We start from the raw sequence: 17,122 nt of genomic DNA on the forward strand, positions 1-17,122 counted from the left end.
TCTGGTTTCTGGGTTTACCCACTCGAAAGCAAACAGCAACTGACTATCTTTATGCAGAGGCAAGCAAAAGAAAGCATCTTTTAAATCCAGAACAGTATACCATTTTTGCTCAGGGTTTAGAGTGTTAAGCAGATTGTATGGATTAGGTACCGTGGGGTGAATGTCCTACACTCTGTTGTTGATCTCTCTTAGGTCTTGTACGGGGCAATAGTCCCCGGTTCCTGGCTTTTTTACTGGTAGCAGGGGAGTGTTCCAGGCCGATTGACAGGGCCTTAGGACCCCTAAGGCCAGATATTTCTGAATATGGGGCCTTATCCCATCTTTAGCTTCTTTTTGTTCAGAGGATATTGTTTGACATTGATTGGGGAGGCTGAGGTTTTTAACTCCACTGTTATTGGAGGTTGTTTCACGGCTAGGCCTAACCCAGCAGTTTCTGCCCAGGCATCTGGGTAATCTGTTATCCATTTCTGGGGTAGCTTGCCTGTTTGATCAGTCTTGGGGGGTGTGAAGAGTTGATGTTCATCTTCTACTGACATAGTTAAAGCCATGACTATAGGAGTTTTTACTAAAGGATTTAGAAATTTCATTTGGGGGCCTTCAGGGTTAAAAGTTATTTTGGCCTGGAGCTTGGTGAGCAGATCTCTGCCCATCAATGGGGCCAGGCATTCTGGGATTACTAGTAAGGAGTGATGGATTTTTCTTTTCCCCAGGTCCATGGTCTTCTTAGTTGTCCAAGTCCGATATTTACTGCTGTTAGCCCCTTGAATTAGAGACCTTTTATTTGATAGAGGGCCCAATGGGGCCTTAAGGGATGAATATACTGCCCCTGTATCCACTTCAAAGTTTACTGGGGTCCCCTCCACTTCAAAAGTTACCCTGAGCTCGGGGAGGGGATCTGAGCCCCAACTTTCCTAGTCATCCTCCAGAGTTAGAATGGCTGGCTGGCGTGGCTGTCTCTTTCTAGGGCACTCTTTGGCCCAGTGTCCCTGTTCTTTACAGTAGGCACATTGATCTGAGGCCAGAGGTGGCCTCTGGTGTGGGCCCAGGTATCCCTTCCTGTCTCCCTGTTTAATTTCTGGCCTATTTGTTGTTGTGACCAGGACCTTAGTCAATGCCTTAGTCTGTCTTTTGCTTCTCTCATCCTCCCTTTGCTCCTTCTCTTCCTCAGTTTCTCTCTTATAGTATACCTTCTCGGCTTCTCTGACCAAATCTCTCAAAGTCATATCTTGTAATCCATCTAAGCATTGTAACTTTCTTTTAATATCCAGGGCAGCTTGCCCAATAAAGTCCATCGTGACAGATGCCTTTTGATCCTCTGCCTGAGGATCGAAAGGAGTATATCTCCTATATGCCTCCATAATTCTCTCTAGAAACATAGAGGGAGATTCATCAGGCCCTTGAATAATCTCTCTTACCTTGGCCAAATTAGTTGGTCGCCTAGCGGCCGCTCGGAAACCCACTATTAGAGCCCGGTGATAAGTAGACAGATGCTCCCTACCTTCAGAGGTGTTGGGGTCCCAGTTGGGTCGGTTCAAGGGGAAGTCGGCTTCGATTATGTTGGGAAGTTGTGTCGGTCGCCCGTCTGGTCCGAGGATATTTTTTTCTAGCTTCCAGGAGGATTCTCTCTCGTTCCTCTGTCATGAAGAGAGTGCCTAGGAGTTGTTGGCAGTCATCCCAAGTAGGCTGGTGTGACAACATCAATGACTCAACCAGACCTGTGAGCCGGGTGGGGTCCTCGGAAAAAGGGGGATTATTATTTTTCCAGTTATATAGGTCTGAAGAGGAGAAAGGCCAATACTGGTAGGCTTGCATTTCTCCTCCATGGCCATTGTCAATCATTGGCCCGTAAGGACGGAGGGGGAGTATCACGGGGGCTTCAGGGTTTTTATTCATTCGCCGCTGGCGAGTTTCTTTAGCCGGGCCAGCTTCCTCCAGGGGGAGGAGGGGCTGTGTGTGCCATGGGGAAGTCATCTAGAGGGCACTGGGCCGGCTCAGCTTCCTCCAATGGTGGAGAGGCTGAGTCAGCAGCAGGGGAATCACTTAGAGGGTGTTGGGGGTTGGGGGACAAGGGCAGGAGATAAGGAGGGGGAGGAGAGTCCAGTAGAGTCAAATCTAGAGACTCAGGGAGAACAGAGGGTGGAGGAGGAGGAGGAGCAGAGGGTTTGAGAGATAGAATCGTGGGGGAAGGAATAGGAGCGGGGGCAGGGATAAGGAAAGGCTTCGCCCATGGAGGAGGAGATTCGCAGAGGTCTTGCCAAGTTAAGATATACGGCTGTTGATCTGGATGGCTATGTAGCCCCGGCTGAAAGACAATATCTCTGACTTTTTGAATTAGTGGGGAGTAGAAATATCCTCCTGGGGGCCATCCAACTCCAAAGGTGGGCCATTCTGAGGCACAGAGAATCTGCCAGGTCCGGCGTTTTACTGAAAAAGAAAGATTCTGAGCCCTTAAGCGGACTTTGGTCCAGTGATCAAGGGTCAGGGACAGAGGCATTGAAGTGCTCTGTCCCATAATGAAAGATACACAAACAGTGAAGCAATGACACACGACACAGACAAGACAAGACAATAAAGACAGGCAATGGACGTCCAACACTGAGACCAGGACTGAGTAGCCGGTAAAACCCGATGGGCTGGCAATGCCGAATCAGAAACAAAATATCACTGAGTCGAGGAGACTATTGTTCCTCGATTTCCCGAGTCCTCTGGGGCGTCCCCCAGGGACGTGGTCTGTGGCTCTGTGACACGTCTGTCAGCCACTGTCGGAGAGAGCTCATGCTCTTCACCGACAGCCATTTTGCCAAGCCCTATCCTGAAACCTGAAACCAGAAACCAGAAAGAGGCGCCTTACTTACCCCGAGAGGAGCGCATTGGGGGTCTTTCGTCCGCCACTGCCGGATCTCGGTGGAACCTCCATATGTAAAGGTCGGGCAAGCGTAGGAGGAAGAGACTACCAAGAGACTGTCTCATGCAACAGCAAAGGGTTTATTGGGGGTCCAGCATGCTGGGGCTCAGAGCTCACTTGAATAGAGCAAAGAGCCCTGAGAACAGCTTAAGCAGAGCTTATATACTTTCCTTGGAGAGGGCAGGGAGGGAAGTTCATTGACGGGTCAGGGCGAGTGGGCGGTTTGCCTGCAACCGAGTGAGGGAGTACATTCTGCAGTTTGGCAGTTGGGGACAGTACATTCTGGGAACAAGATTAGCAAACAGTTCTCAAGATTTCAACAGTGTTTTGTTAAGCATACAGAAAAACGGAGTGACAAGTACCTATTTTATTAACCTTTCAGAAGACCACATTTTTTTTTGCAAAAATTCCTTGGATATCTCAGGTAAGATCTCTCCCTGATTCCAAAAGGATAAAAAGGTAAATATATTAAGTTCCATGAGACTAAAGTCAAGGAAATGTGACTGGTGAGTCCTTGAGATTTGTTTTCAAACTGTTATAGTTAAAGCTTTGTCCCAGGGTTTCATAAACTGACTTCCAGACCACTCACGTATAATCGAATCAAGCCTTTATTGAAGCACACCGGTGGCGGCTGACCAGAACATAAAGCTGTTCCCCTGATCAGCCCCAAACAATTGCAAGAGCACTCTTTATAAGCCTGAAAACCACAAAAGGGATGTTCGGGGGTCTAGCCAATGCAAGCAAGCCAGGTTACAGAAGCAGGACAGTGCAGTCAAGCGGAGGGAAGCCTAACCAATCACAGTTAGCTCAGTCACCCCAGTTACAGAAACAGAGCCCCGTTACCCTAGTTACAGAAACAATACCCTATTAGGTAGTTCTGTGTTCTTAAAGGTTTCTATAGCAAAAGGAAAAGAACATCTTGCTCCAGTCATGACTCTTCTACTTGGCATGGTTGTTTTACAGGATGAAGTCATAAAACAAAATGGAGTCACATTTGCTCCTGCTATCACAAAACTATGTTCCTGCAGATAACATGCCTTCTCCATCTACCATGCTCAGTGTTCTAGGACAAGCCATGATTCCAAGAATGGCATGAGTTGGAGGACAAATTTCACATGTAGGGAAGTAAGAGAAAGCTCACACACTGCTCAGAGCTCCATTGCCAAAGGAAATTCCTGATATCCAGAGGAATCACATGCAGGCTTAATTAGCTTTGTATGGAACCTTGAAGTCCACCATGTTTCTATAATAGCATGGGCTTAGTTTCTAAATTGGAGACAAGGCTGGCCTTTTCATTCTCTGTAGTAACACTTGATAACACTCTCTGGCAATGCCCAGACATGGCGAAAATGACACACATGCTTCTATGAATTCAAAGAAATCTCAGAATTCCTTTCAAATTTTAAATTACTTATGCCTTGCCAGAGGGACAAAGTATATTTCACTCCATAAACAATACTTTCAGTAGTATAATTTTCATAGTAAACTATGTTTCTTTTTCAGTATTTCAGTCATATTCCTCACTATAGCATTTACCACATTATTTACAAAAATTACTTTTGTATCTCAGGTAAGAAACTGAAAACTCTCAGGTATGGACTATATCGCATTAATTTTTCTATTGCTGACACCTAGTCTTTTCCCTACATAGAATAGGGACCCAATATTTCTTTAGAAAGACCAAATCAATGAATGGCTATGGAATACAGGCCAAACTATCTCCATAGATATTTATTTATGTATTTGCAAACTTTACATACATTGATGTTTCTACAACTAATGTGACTCTGACACTGGAAGTATTTATTTTCTTTGAGAAAGTTGTTTATAAATGGCTAGTGGTTTGTATCCAGTATAATTAATGCAAATCTAAATAAATGGAGGAGAGAGATCCAATGACTAATGAGTGTTTCCATTTTGAGATTTTGTAAATATGAGAGTATTTATTATACACATAGTTTTTGCACATTTGCTTAATTGCATATGACAGCACTTTTTAAGCTATTGAATCCCTCACAAAACGTAAAATTAGAAAGATTCACAATTCATCTGCAAAGTTTGAGGGAATATAAATCTGATCAATTTGAGGTGACCCATTGCAAGTGAAAAAAACAAAATATAAAAGCAGATGATTAAACAAAGATAAGTTGTAGGTACCAACAATCTAAACTTTAAAGATCTATATGAATATTTTCAAATTTTGAGGAACAGTGTTGTAATTATCTAGGAATTTTCAACTAAAGCCCTTATTCAGTGTTTAGAATGCATTGTGTATGAATTATTCAAATATTCATTTCCATAATTTGTTATATTTTTACATTTGACATTTATAACTAGTATAAGCAAATAAATAATATTTTCCTTTCTTACTGTATTTTTTCTCAAGAAATAATTTCTTATTAAAATAATGTTACTAGAGGAGTTATTAATGAGTTTCATTATAATTCCATAAAGTAGATATAATACTTTTAATTTTACATATATCCATGAGTCAACTCTATTTATAACTATATGTACATAAAATATATGCCAGAATTATACATTATGCAACTCATGTATAAATTATTTCTAAACAATAAGCATGGAAAACATATTAGAAGAAATTCTTAAAACTTATGAAACTCTCTAAAGGACAAAATAAAATGCAAATTAAATGCATAGTTAATGTATTTTGAAAGTAATAAAACTGTAGTTAGAGTATTAAGAAAAATTTCCATTGAGTTTTACTGTGACAACAAAAGACAAATTTTCATGCTTTATTACATTGTGGGCATTCTAATTCATTGGGTAATTTTAAATTATGGGATTAAATAGTATTAATTACAGAGTAATAATTTGGTTTCATGAGATTTTATTTTTCTTGTAGTATTCAACTTTATTCCCATATAGAGATACAGTTGTCAATGACAAAATGCTGTAAAACTACAGAAGCTTCCCAGTGAATACTTTCCATTTTGTTTCAGAAATAATAACAAATGAAATCTGAAAAAAAAAAAAAGAAAATGAACATTTCCCTCATTTCCATCTTGTCATTTTCTCTACTGGTGGAAATTTTATTTAATTAATGCATTTTTTCCGAGGCTTAGCTCACATACTATATCTTTGATTTCATCCATCCATATTTCTTCTTCCATTTTTCTCCATTCTCTACATGTGTATATCATCTTAAATGACTTTTGCTGAGTACTTTGCTTTCTTCATCATGTAGTTTCTATCTCTCCTGACCAGGAAATAACACATATCAAAATGTCAGTGCCAACTCTTTTTTGATATTCCCACAGTTACCACACTGTATTACACAGAGTTAATACAGTGAACTTTGGTTGGATTATTACTATTGTCTTTCTTTTTCCATCAGCACTGATGTGAATAACATAAATTGTGCATATAATCTTGAGTAATACAGAAGAAAATTAACACAAGACTTCTTTCTTCTTGGAAGACAAAGTACAAAGGAAATTGTTGACAGTATCATGATAAGCTTCATTTAAAATAAAAATAGTATTACGATGCTAATTACCCATTAATTGAAAAAGCCAGCATACCAAACTCTATTTATGCTATGATTAAAACTATACTGTACATATTTTATAATATATTATATATAAAATATGTATATAATATAATATATATAGTGCATATAGAAACTTGTGAGTGTGCGTTTTAAAGATTTATACTATGTTATGATAACATATGGAATGTCCTCCAGAGGCTCATGTGTAGAAGGTTCTACCCCAGTGCAGCAATGTTCAGAGTTGGGGCTTTTGAGAAGTGATTGGATCATGAGGGCTCTAACCTAATTCAGTGGATTAATTCATTGATGGATTCCTAGCTACGTGGACTTTCAGGAGACAGTGGCAACTGTGAGAGATGGGACCTAATTACAGAGAGTGGATTCTTCAGGGAAGGCCTTGGAGAGTACATCTTGTCCCATCTCTATTTATTTATCTGCTTCCTGGCTTCCATGAGGTGAGCAGCTCTCTTCTCCCAGTCCTTTCTATTATGATATTCTTACTCACGTTAAGTCCAAAGCATTTGGAGCTGGCTGATCATGAATAAAACCTCTGAAAGTGTAAGACAAAATAAACCCTTTCTTCTTTAAATTTTTCTCAGATATTTTGTCACAGCAATGAAAAGTTAAAAACACATGAGTCTCTGTAAGTTGTTGACTTTTTCTTGAATGTTAAAATGTGTGTATACTTTAAAGTATATTTATAGTCCATGAACTAAGTCCATATAAACATCCAAAGAAGCCTATCTTCATACAATACTAGGTTTGACTCTTCCAGTTCAGGCAAATCCTCTAAAACAAATTATATTCCTTTAGGTATAAAATATGTGGTATATGACCAAGGCTTTGTACAATATCTTATTATCACATAATTGTGTTTCAAATACAATAATTTTCAAATCATAACCTAATCTCTTGCAGTAAAAAAAAAAATAAAACTCAATATACCAACTCAGTTGCCAAGGTAACAAGAAGACATATATCTCAAAAAATCATATATGTTTTATAGACATATGGTTATTAATATCAGAAAAGTTTGAAGAAAAAAGAAGGAAATTAAAAAAACTAAATTTGGGTAAGAAACACAACTAAAATGTTATGAGTAAAAATCATGTAAAAGGCCCACTAAATATAACAAATGAGATTAGTACTATTTTAAGATATCAAAATTAACAAAAGTTAGAAGCTCTAAGTCTTAATCAATAGTGTATAGATTTCTTTATTTATGAAAGTACAGTATAGTGGATCAAAACAGATAAGAGTTAAAAAAAATTGGCTGCCTGTATGATAAGACTGCTGTATTTTAATATATGATTATCTCCAATTGACCTGGTATTTTAGTTTTCCAAAACTGCTGTCACAAAACCCTTATGTACTAAGATGCCTTTGGCAGCAGTGGTGGATATATAGCTATTCATTTCACCACTAGAGTAAAGGCCAAATAATTTAGTGAAATTGATGTAGGGCTGTGTCTGGGTCAGGTAACCTCAGTGACTGGTTAATTCACAGGTAAAAGGGGAATGAAGAAACATAAATTTCATTGGGATATAATGTCAACAAAGGTGGAATATGACCAAGTGGGTGATATTCTTTTTAAAAACAGTACGAAGACAGTTTCAAAATAGCCACCCATATAAAAAAAAATAGTTATGATAAAGTAGTAATCTTACTCCCCTATAAAATGGGAATTATAAGGCCTATCATGTGTCCTGAGAAGAATAATAAGCCATCAGAATCTGTGAGAGTGCTTCATGCTTTGTTGTTGTTTTTATTTTGTTGTTCAAAATAGGTAATAGAAAAACCAACAGGGATTCTTTAAAAACACATTAATCTTGATAACAGGTTCACAAGGTTGGTTTTAAACAAAGTTAGTCAGAGACTTTTCCATTCAAGACAAGACATTTAAGAAAGAACATTTGGCTACTCCAGGATATTTATTTCAGGCCCTAACTCTGAAGGTGGCCTCACTTTCCTTACCTTTTATGCCTGCCTAATAGCAAAATTTGTAATCTCCTCATTTTCCCATCCGGTATCTCACTGTAATGTCTTTCTCTACCTTTCTGCTTTTTTTAAACTAAAACATTACGCATCAGAAATTCTTTCAAACCACAAATATTCATTGATTGTTCCAATGCACAGTTATAGTGATAAATGAAGCCAATTCATGAAGGTAACAATCAAATATGGAGGGAAATTTAAACAAATGATCACAAAAAATATGTGATGAATAAAATAAAATAGTGGTAAAAGATGCCATATGTTTGGAGACCTACCTGCTACCATAAACTTTGGAGAATTCCCTGGGCACCCACATAGCTTTATTTGGCCTTCCAATATGGGCACAGTCTAGTGTTCATCAGCAGAAATACTACTTTCCCCTTAGGTACATTTAGAAATGTGCAGTACAATTCTTGGTTGTAACAATGATTAGGATCTAGCTATTTTGTCATTTGATGGGAAAAAATCCAGGAATGAAATTGCACTGAAACACACAGAATAACAAAGTTTCAGAAAGAGGAATACTTGTATCATGGAAATAAAAAGTTTAAATACAAGCATAGGTAATTAATAGTGATAGGAATTTGAATATGGCCCTGTTTAGGATTAAAAACTGCAGAACATGAAAGATAAAATGTTTCTGGGGTGCTAGTAATTATCTGTATTGATTTTAAAAAAGAGAGATGCTTAGGTATATTTACATAAAATAATTAACAGCACTTACATGCACATGTAATATGATTCGGGGGGTATTTTTGTGTTCATTTTAAAATATTTCAAGCTAGTGCTCCCAAAATACCAACTCAAATTCTGCTTAATAAAAAATAAAAGGGAAGAATTGACTTTTATCACCTTAACCAAGCATTCAAATAGTTTTATGCAGAACATAACAAGAGGAAGTGCACAATGTCATCTATGAACTGTTCTTAACAACAATAGCAAAAGACTTAAAATGTATATAACCATGCTGTTAGATCAACTTTCCTATTTAGAGGAAATATTAGGGATAATGGCATGCTAAAAGACATCATGAGGAAGCAATCTAACAATTCTAGAATATGAGTCATCATGCAAGATACATGTCTTGAACTCTGAAAATCAATGTTTTGCGGGAAAAAGAGGTATAGACTCTTTTTTGTTAAAATAAACTCTTTTTTGTTAAAACTCTTCTTTGTTAAAATGCATAACAAAAAAGTTGCAATGCAGAAATCTGGTTGGGATTTAAGACAGGAAAAACCTTAAAATATTTTTGTCATAATTGAAAAAATTTAAATATAGAGATTTCCAGTTGAGCCAGAATGAAGCAGCTTATATTGGATTAACCTACTCCATAAAGGATAAAAACTAAGAAAGTGATTTGAAAAAAAAAAAATGATTGAAATCATGAGAGCAACCAATCCAGGTAGAACCTTGAGCAAAGGGAAGCATGAGATGTGAAAACCTCAGTTTTTTCTTTGAAAACATTTTCCAATTTACAGATTAAGGGAAGTACTCAAAACACAAAGTGGAAGTCTTAGAATTGCAGGCTCAGAGGGTAAAATTCCAAGAAACACAGTGAAAAATAGTAACTGGGGAGGCTTAGTATTGATTATAACAGCCACATGATCTGAAAAGAAGGAGAATAGGTCACCTTCTACAGACATAGTGTAATGAAACAGCACTAACCAAGTCTAAAACCACGCTTTGACACAGGCCGAGTGATATACTGGTGCTTTATTTGAATGCCACAATTGTTTTTTTCACATTCTCGTTAGGAGGCTACACAGAGACTCACAATTTCTTATTCTCAAAATATGAAATCCAATCAAAATAGATGGGCCATGTTAGAATTCAAAATGACTGAAAATCCAAACAGGGGAAGAAATATATAGTTTTGAAAATCTGTAGATTTTTATATATTGGTAGGAAAAATAAATAATTTTAGTATATTCAATAGAAATAAAAAAGGTATGAATTGCCTTAATGTTTATGTCCCTCCAAAATTCTAATGTTTAAATCCTAGCCTCTAAGGAGAAAGTATTAGTAGATGGGACTCTGAGAAATGATTAGGTTATGAGGATGAGGCCCTCATAGATGGGATTAATACCTTCATTACAAAGGCCAAGACAGTTGTTGACACCCTGTGATGTCATAGGAAGAAGGTGCTGTCTGGAAACCAGAAAACAGGTCCTCACCAACACCAAATTTGCCTTGAGCTTTGGCTTCTCTGTCTTTAGAACTGTGAAAAACAGATTTCTGTACTTTGTAAGCCACAGAGTCTACAGTGTTTTGTTACAACATCCCAAATAGACTGGATACAACATAGATGAAGAATTCCTATAAAGCAGGAATCAGATGAGCATTTTATAAACAAAAAATAAAATATCTGGGACAGTACTCACTGGATTAATTAAAAACAGATTGGATGCAGTCAAAGATAAGAGCAATAAACTAAGAAAGATAGGCAGGAAATGATCAATTTGAGGTACATAAACTTGAAAAAATATAAAACAAAGAAACAAAAGACCAAAATGAAAGGAACACATGCAATGTGGGCAAAATTCCACCAAAAGTATAACTGAATCCCAGAAGGACAGAAATAAGTGAGGTGGAAAAAAATATTTTAAAAGATAACAGTTCAGAATTTTCTATATTTGATTAAAAAAATACATCCATTTTCAGGTTCTAAAAGTTGAACACATGTCTAGAAAGGAAATTTTTCAAAAACGAAATGTAAAATAACAATTTTACCTACCCACATAATCATAAATCAGCTGAATTAAAGACACAAAAACAATCTTAAAGGCAGCCAGAGAAAACTGGCATATTATCTTCAAAGAAGCAACAATCAAACCATCACTGATTTTTCAGCAAAAAAAGTAAAAACACAAGTGAACAATATTTTAAAGTGATGAAGAAAATACCTTTCAACATTTGAATCATCTATCCAGAGAAAATATTTTTAAAAATATTAAAAGTTGTACTGATGTTTCTTGTAGATTCACTACAAATCATCATCATCATCATCGTCATCATCATCATCATCTAAAAGAAACATGTCAGACCAAAAGCAAATGATTCCAGACAGAAGTGTGAATAGGCAGGAAGGAATGTAGAACACTAGAAAAAATTTTCAATTATTATGAACAGCATTAAAAATTCAATAATAATCTATGATAGGCTTTACAATCTGCTGATGAAAATAAATGGCAAAGAATAATGGTTCAAAGAATAAAAAGGGATAGAATGACAAGCTGTGTGAGATGGTGGCATATTTCATGAAGTGATAAATGTACTAGTTTAAGCAAAGTGTACTGACAGGGATTCACATTAAAACCTTTAGGATAGAAGAGGCATGATGACACACACCTGTAATCCCAGTGACTCTGGAGGCTGAGGCAGGAGGATCCCAAGTTCAAAGCCAGCCTCAGGAACTCAGTGAGGCCCTAAGCAACTCAGTAAGACCCCGTCTCAAAATATATTTTTGAAAAAGGGTTGGGAATATGGCTCAGTTGTTAAGTATCCCTGGGTTCAATCCCTTGTACAAAAAAACCCCCCAAACTTTAGGATAATCAATAAAGTGATATAAATATATATAATTAAAATACTGTATAAAATAAAATGAATAATAAAACATTTGATAATTCCCAAAAAGGCAAGAAAAAAGAGAGACATTAAAAAAAGAATAGATGTTACAAGTAGAAAACAAATAGCTAATTTTAGGCTTAAACACACCTATATATTTTATTAAATGTAAATAAATTATCTGAATAAAAGATTGTTAAAGTTTTTTTAAAAACAGTGAAATCCAAATATATATTACTTACAAGAGCTACACTTTATAAACATGACCAAGAAAAGTTGAAAGAAAAAAGATATAAAATGATTATATCATGCAAAAAAAATCTAAACAAAGCTTGTATAGCAATTTTGATGTAATATGAATTAGAATTTAACATGTATTACTGGAGATTGTCAGTCTTTTTTAATAATGAAAGGTTGAATGCCACAGCAGGACACTATAATACCTAACATTATATGTATCTAGGATCATAACCTCAAATTATATAAACCAGGAGTTGACAGAACTGAAAGAGGCAGTAGATAGGCTCCATATGATTGTTGGATATTTTAGTGCTTCACTCTCAGGAATTGATAAAAATCAAACAAATAAAATATCAGCAAAGTGCATGTGCATTGATAAAATGTACAAATTGGGAGATAATCTTCACCACATGCACCTCCTATAAAGCATTAATCTCTAGGATATACAAAGAACTCAAAAAACTTAACACCAAAAAAAAAAAATAACCCAATCAATAAATCGACTAAGGAACTGAACAGACATGTCACAGAAGAAGAAATACTATTGATCAAAAAATATATGAAAAAGTGTTCAATATCTCTAACAATTAGAGAAATGCAAGTCAATACTACTATAAGATTTCATCTCACTCCTGTCAGAATGGCAATCATCAAGAACACAGGCAACAATAAAGTTTGGAGAGGATGTGGTGAAAAAGGTACACTCATAGATTGCTGGTGGGACTGCAAATTGGTGCAACCACTATGGAAGCAGTATGGAGATTCCTCAGAAAATAGGGAATGGAACCACCATTTGACCCAGCTATCCCACTCCTTGGTTTATACCCAACGGACTTAAAATCAGCATATTATAGTGACACAGCCACATCAATGTTTATAGCAGCTCAATTCACAATAGCTAGATTATGGAAACAACCTAGGTGTCCCTCAATGGATGAATGGATGAAGCAAATGTGGTATATATACTCAATAGGATATTACTCAGCTTTAAGGAAGAATAAAATTATGACATTTGCCAAGATAGACCATTTATCAAACTGACCATTCACCAATATAGATTACAGACTGTGTCATAAAGCAGGTTTTGACAAAATTTCAATGACTAAAATCATTCAGAGTATATTATGTGTCTAAGGTGAAACTAAGTTTAAAAAAAAGATCAATAAGATTTAACAATTGGCTTGTAATTAAATTATGTAGTACTAAATTCATATGTTAAAGAAAACAATCATAATAGAAATTAGATACATTTTTATATATCTAACATAGAGATCTCTTTACAGTACCATATACTTACTGTGCAGCTGGAGTTCCATACATTTAACATATAGACCTCTAATGTGGACATCTAGGAGTACAAGTCCTGCATAATAAAATGAATACATCTTCAAATACATATTGGCCTTTTTTTCTCCACAAGCAGCTGTAATAATTTTGATTGAAATCATCACTTCTGTAAGAGTTTTTGTCATTCTGCTTTTTTTATTACTGTGAGAATTTTTAGCTTTTAATAAACTCATAGGTTAAAATTATATCTAAAAATGACTTAATAGGCATTTAGTAATGAAATAAAAATTCATGTATTCACTGAAAACTGTAAATTTCTCCCTAAGCCCTGCTTTAACTGGATACCACAAGTTATGACAGGTCACATATCATTGAACTCAAAAATATAACTAATATCTATTTGGAGTTTTATTCTCTAAATTAATCAAGAAATATGCTAAAGCTTCATTTTTTTCTATATTAATATTATCTCTCGCAAAAGCCAAAAACAGGAAAAAGACTGCTTTAAGATTTCCATTTTAACAATCCTTCCTTGTTAACATCACTAGGATTTATAATATTCGTGACATCATAGGATTCAATTGTGTGGGTATACCATAGAGTAAGTATAGAAATTAGTAAATTCCTTGATAGCTGAAACAGTTGAACATTTTCATTTTGCCATTTCTACTTTTTGTCCACACCCTTGACTCATATTTTTTTGTTCATCAGTTTTTAAATATTTAATGATATTTACATTTGAAAGATATTATATTTTCATATACATTGAAAATGTTTGCAGACTAGCCATTCATTTATCTTCTGTGTGTTTGTTGACTTATGTCATGCTTAATGTTGTTAAATGTATAAATAATTTTAATTATGACTTTCAACTGGGGTATCTGATTTAATAAGGACTTTCTAGTCCCCTAGAGCATAAATATATTAAGTATATTTTGCTTAGTTATGTGGGGAAGGAAAGCAGTCTGTCTCATTGTGCCTCAATTTTATTAGGAGTTCAACTTCTGTTCTTTGTGTAGCTCTTTCCCTCTCCAATGTCTGCAGTTTGGAGAATTAGAGTAATGCCACTCCATTGCTAGACCAAAGTTAGAGCTGCTGCACCTCTACTGAGTCCTCTGTGATATTGTTCTTAAATGTGATCTCATGATGTCAAACAATTCTAATTGATGGTTCCATATTTTGCCACTGCACATCCTTATTGCTAGCTCCATCTTCAAGATTTTGAAGAATAAAAATGGTATCTGGCATACCCTTTAATTTTTTAGCCCAAACCTAGCACCCCAGTCACTGGCACTAATTTCAACCTCACATTACATTATACATAGCAGAACTTATTTTTCCGTGCTCTCCTTTGAGCGTATTTAACCTGATATATATGACACAGGAATATCCTGGTGTTTAAATTGCTATAATTTTTCCTATAATAATTTAAAGTATTATATGAAATGCATTTGTCATCCCTCTTTTACTTTTCATTATATTCAAATGTCAAAATGTAAATTTTTGAATTGGATATTGAAATACTGAAGAAAAATTAGAAATAGGAAGAATAATTAAGGTCAAGAAAAATTTCTACAAAGATGTACACCTGAGTTCATTAATCCTCGGAGAGTACAAAAAAAGAAAATGTAAAGGAAGAGAGAGAAAAGAAAATCTAGAGAGGTAAAGAATTGTTTTAAAAAGGTTTTGAAGTATTATTGACTATTTATATAAATTGAAGAAAAAGATGAACTAAGCAGTAGACACTTACAGTAATGGTTTTGATTCTGTAACTAAATTGTATAGAAGAACAAACCAGAATTTTTTTATTGTGTCTGAGCCAAGGAAAAATTTTAAATTCCCACATGTTGTTGTACCTATTATCTGCAACAAGGCAATTCTCTTTTCAACAAATTCTATATTGAAGAGTAATGCTCAATATCTTTTTCCATGATGAAAAGAAAATTTCAGGCATTTTAAACAACATCTGCAGCTCCTAGATTTTAAGATATCTTCAAGAGTCACATATATAATGGTGGGAGTCATCTCCCTGGAGATGACTCAATTTGTCTGAGTTCTTAGGGAAACTAGGTAGCCCTGCTAAGATTCAAATTCAGATCTTCTGACTGGAGTCAGAGATCTTTCTAATAGATCAGTGATATTCAACTCGGTCCCAGTAGATCCCGACTTAATTTTTCATCACTTTCCTAAAGAATACACCAGATAATTTTAAGTCTGTATATTCAAAAGGTGGCTTTGCAAATCCTGTTCTAATGTTAAGTTTGTAACCACATGTAAAAGAGGTTAAATAGTGTTTCCCATCAAGATATTTAGCAAGTCTTTACAGAGGAGCATTATAATGTTGAGAAGTACATTGTATAACATGACATTTTTCAAGCTTATTTGACCACTTAGTCTGAGGTGCATTTTTTTTACCTGGTGGTCAGTACAATCCTCTTTGGGAAATCATTTTACAGAGTGTGTTTAACCTGCAACTGAACAAGGATTTATCATATCATCTCAAAGGGAGCAATTGACTAAATTTTGAACTCAGATCTCTGATTTCTGAAATACAAAAAAAAAAAAAAATTGAACATCAAAGAAGCTACCTAGCACAGTACCAGGTGAAAAGGATATAATTATGGTTAACTAGACTAGTTCTAAACCCCATGAAGCATATAATTTAGTGAAGAATATAGATAGGAAACAATATCACCGATTAGCATTTCTGCAGAAAATATGCACAAATAAGTGTACATAAAGAGGCAATGATTCCACTATACTTCTATTGAATCCCAAAATTTTATCCCATGCTAAAGAGTGTGGGTTTGGGAAATTATCATGGATTCCTATCATTTGAGTCAGCTGGTAACACAAATGATAACTATTCCTCTAAAAGTTGTATACTTCTTAGAAGATACTAATACAGTTCTCTAAAAGTGATATGCAGCTCTTAATTTGGTCCATGCTTATGCATCCTTTTCAGGAAACATAGATCATAAGAAGTAATTTTATTTAACTGGAAGAAACAGTCAAATACCATTAGCATCTGCATTAGTCCCATTTCTATTGTTATAAACAAAATACATGAGGCTCAAAGTTTTATAAAGAAAATGAATTTATTTAATTCATGATTTTGGAGGCTGAAAGTCCAAAACAGGGTATCCCCATCTGCTTAGCCTCTGCTGAGGATCCCTTGGCTAGGGCACAACATGGTAAAGAATTAGAAGGGGAACCAGCCTTGTGCACAGGGGCAATATGCTTGGAGTGACCTCACTTTATAAAAGCCCACTCTTGGAAAGACTGACTCACTCCATAAGATTAATCCCTTCCAAAGGCTGAATCCCCAGTGATCTAACCACCTCTTCAGGGACTTAAAAAACATCATCATTCAAGAGATAGTGTCAATATACTATATTAATACCAGCAGGCTAATAGGGTGGTTTCTATTTCCTTCTTTTTGGATTCTAACAATGTTGGGAAAACATATGCACACTAAAGTGTAGAAATGTATTCTCTAAAAATAGAAGTTCCCTTATTAATTGAGTTTCAATTGAGTTAAGAGATTCACTTCAGAGTGAGGAAAAACTTGCTACCCCTGGTACTATTAAAAAGAAAGTCTTATAGTCAGTGAATTC

At 35.5% G+C, this 17,122-nt stretch overlaps 1 protein-coding gene across 1 annotated transcript; it reads right to left on the minus strand.

Annotated features, from left to right (window-relative positions):
* Positions 1–1,740: 1,740 nt before the first annotated feature.
* LOC125612876 (leucine-rich repeat extensin-like protein 3) lies at positions 1,741–3,530 on the minus strand. The gene is made up of 2 exons (XM_048791813.1): positions 2,856–3,530; positions 1,741–2,424 (listed from the first exon to the last, which is right to left on the minus strand). The coding sequence occupies exons 1-2, from the start codon at positions 2,968–2,970 to the stop codon at positions 1,913–1,915; spliced, it is 627 nt and encodes a 208-aa protein (XP_048647770.1). The 5' UTR covers positions 2,971–3,530; the 3' UTR covers positions 1,741–1,912.
* Positions 3,531–17,122: the final 13,592 nt, after the last annotated feature.

The sequence above is a fragment of the Marmota marmota genome, unplaced genomic scaffold, assembly GCF_001458135.2.
Source record: "Marmota marmota marmota unplaced genomic scaffold, marMar, whole genome shotgun sequence".
In the NCBI taxonomy this organism is placed as follows: domain Eukaryota; kingdom Metazoa; phylum Chordata; class Mammalia; order Rodentia; family Sciuridae; genus Marmota; species Marmota marmota.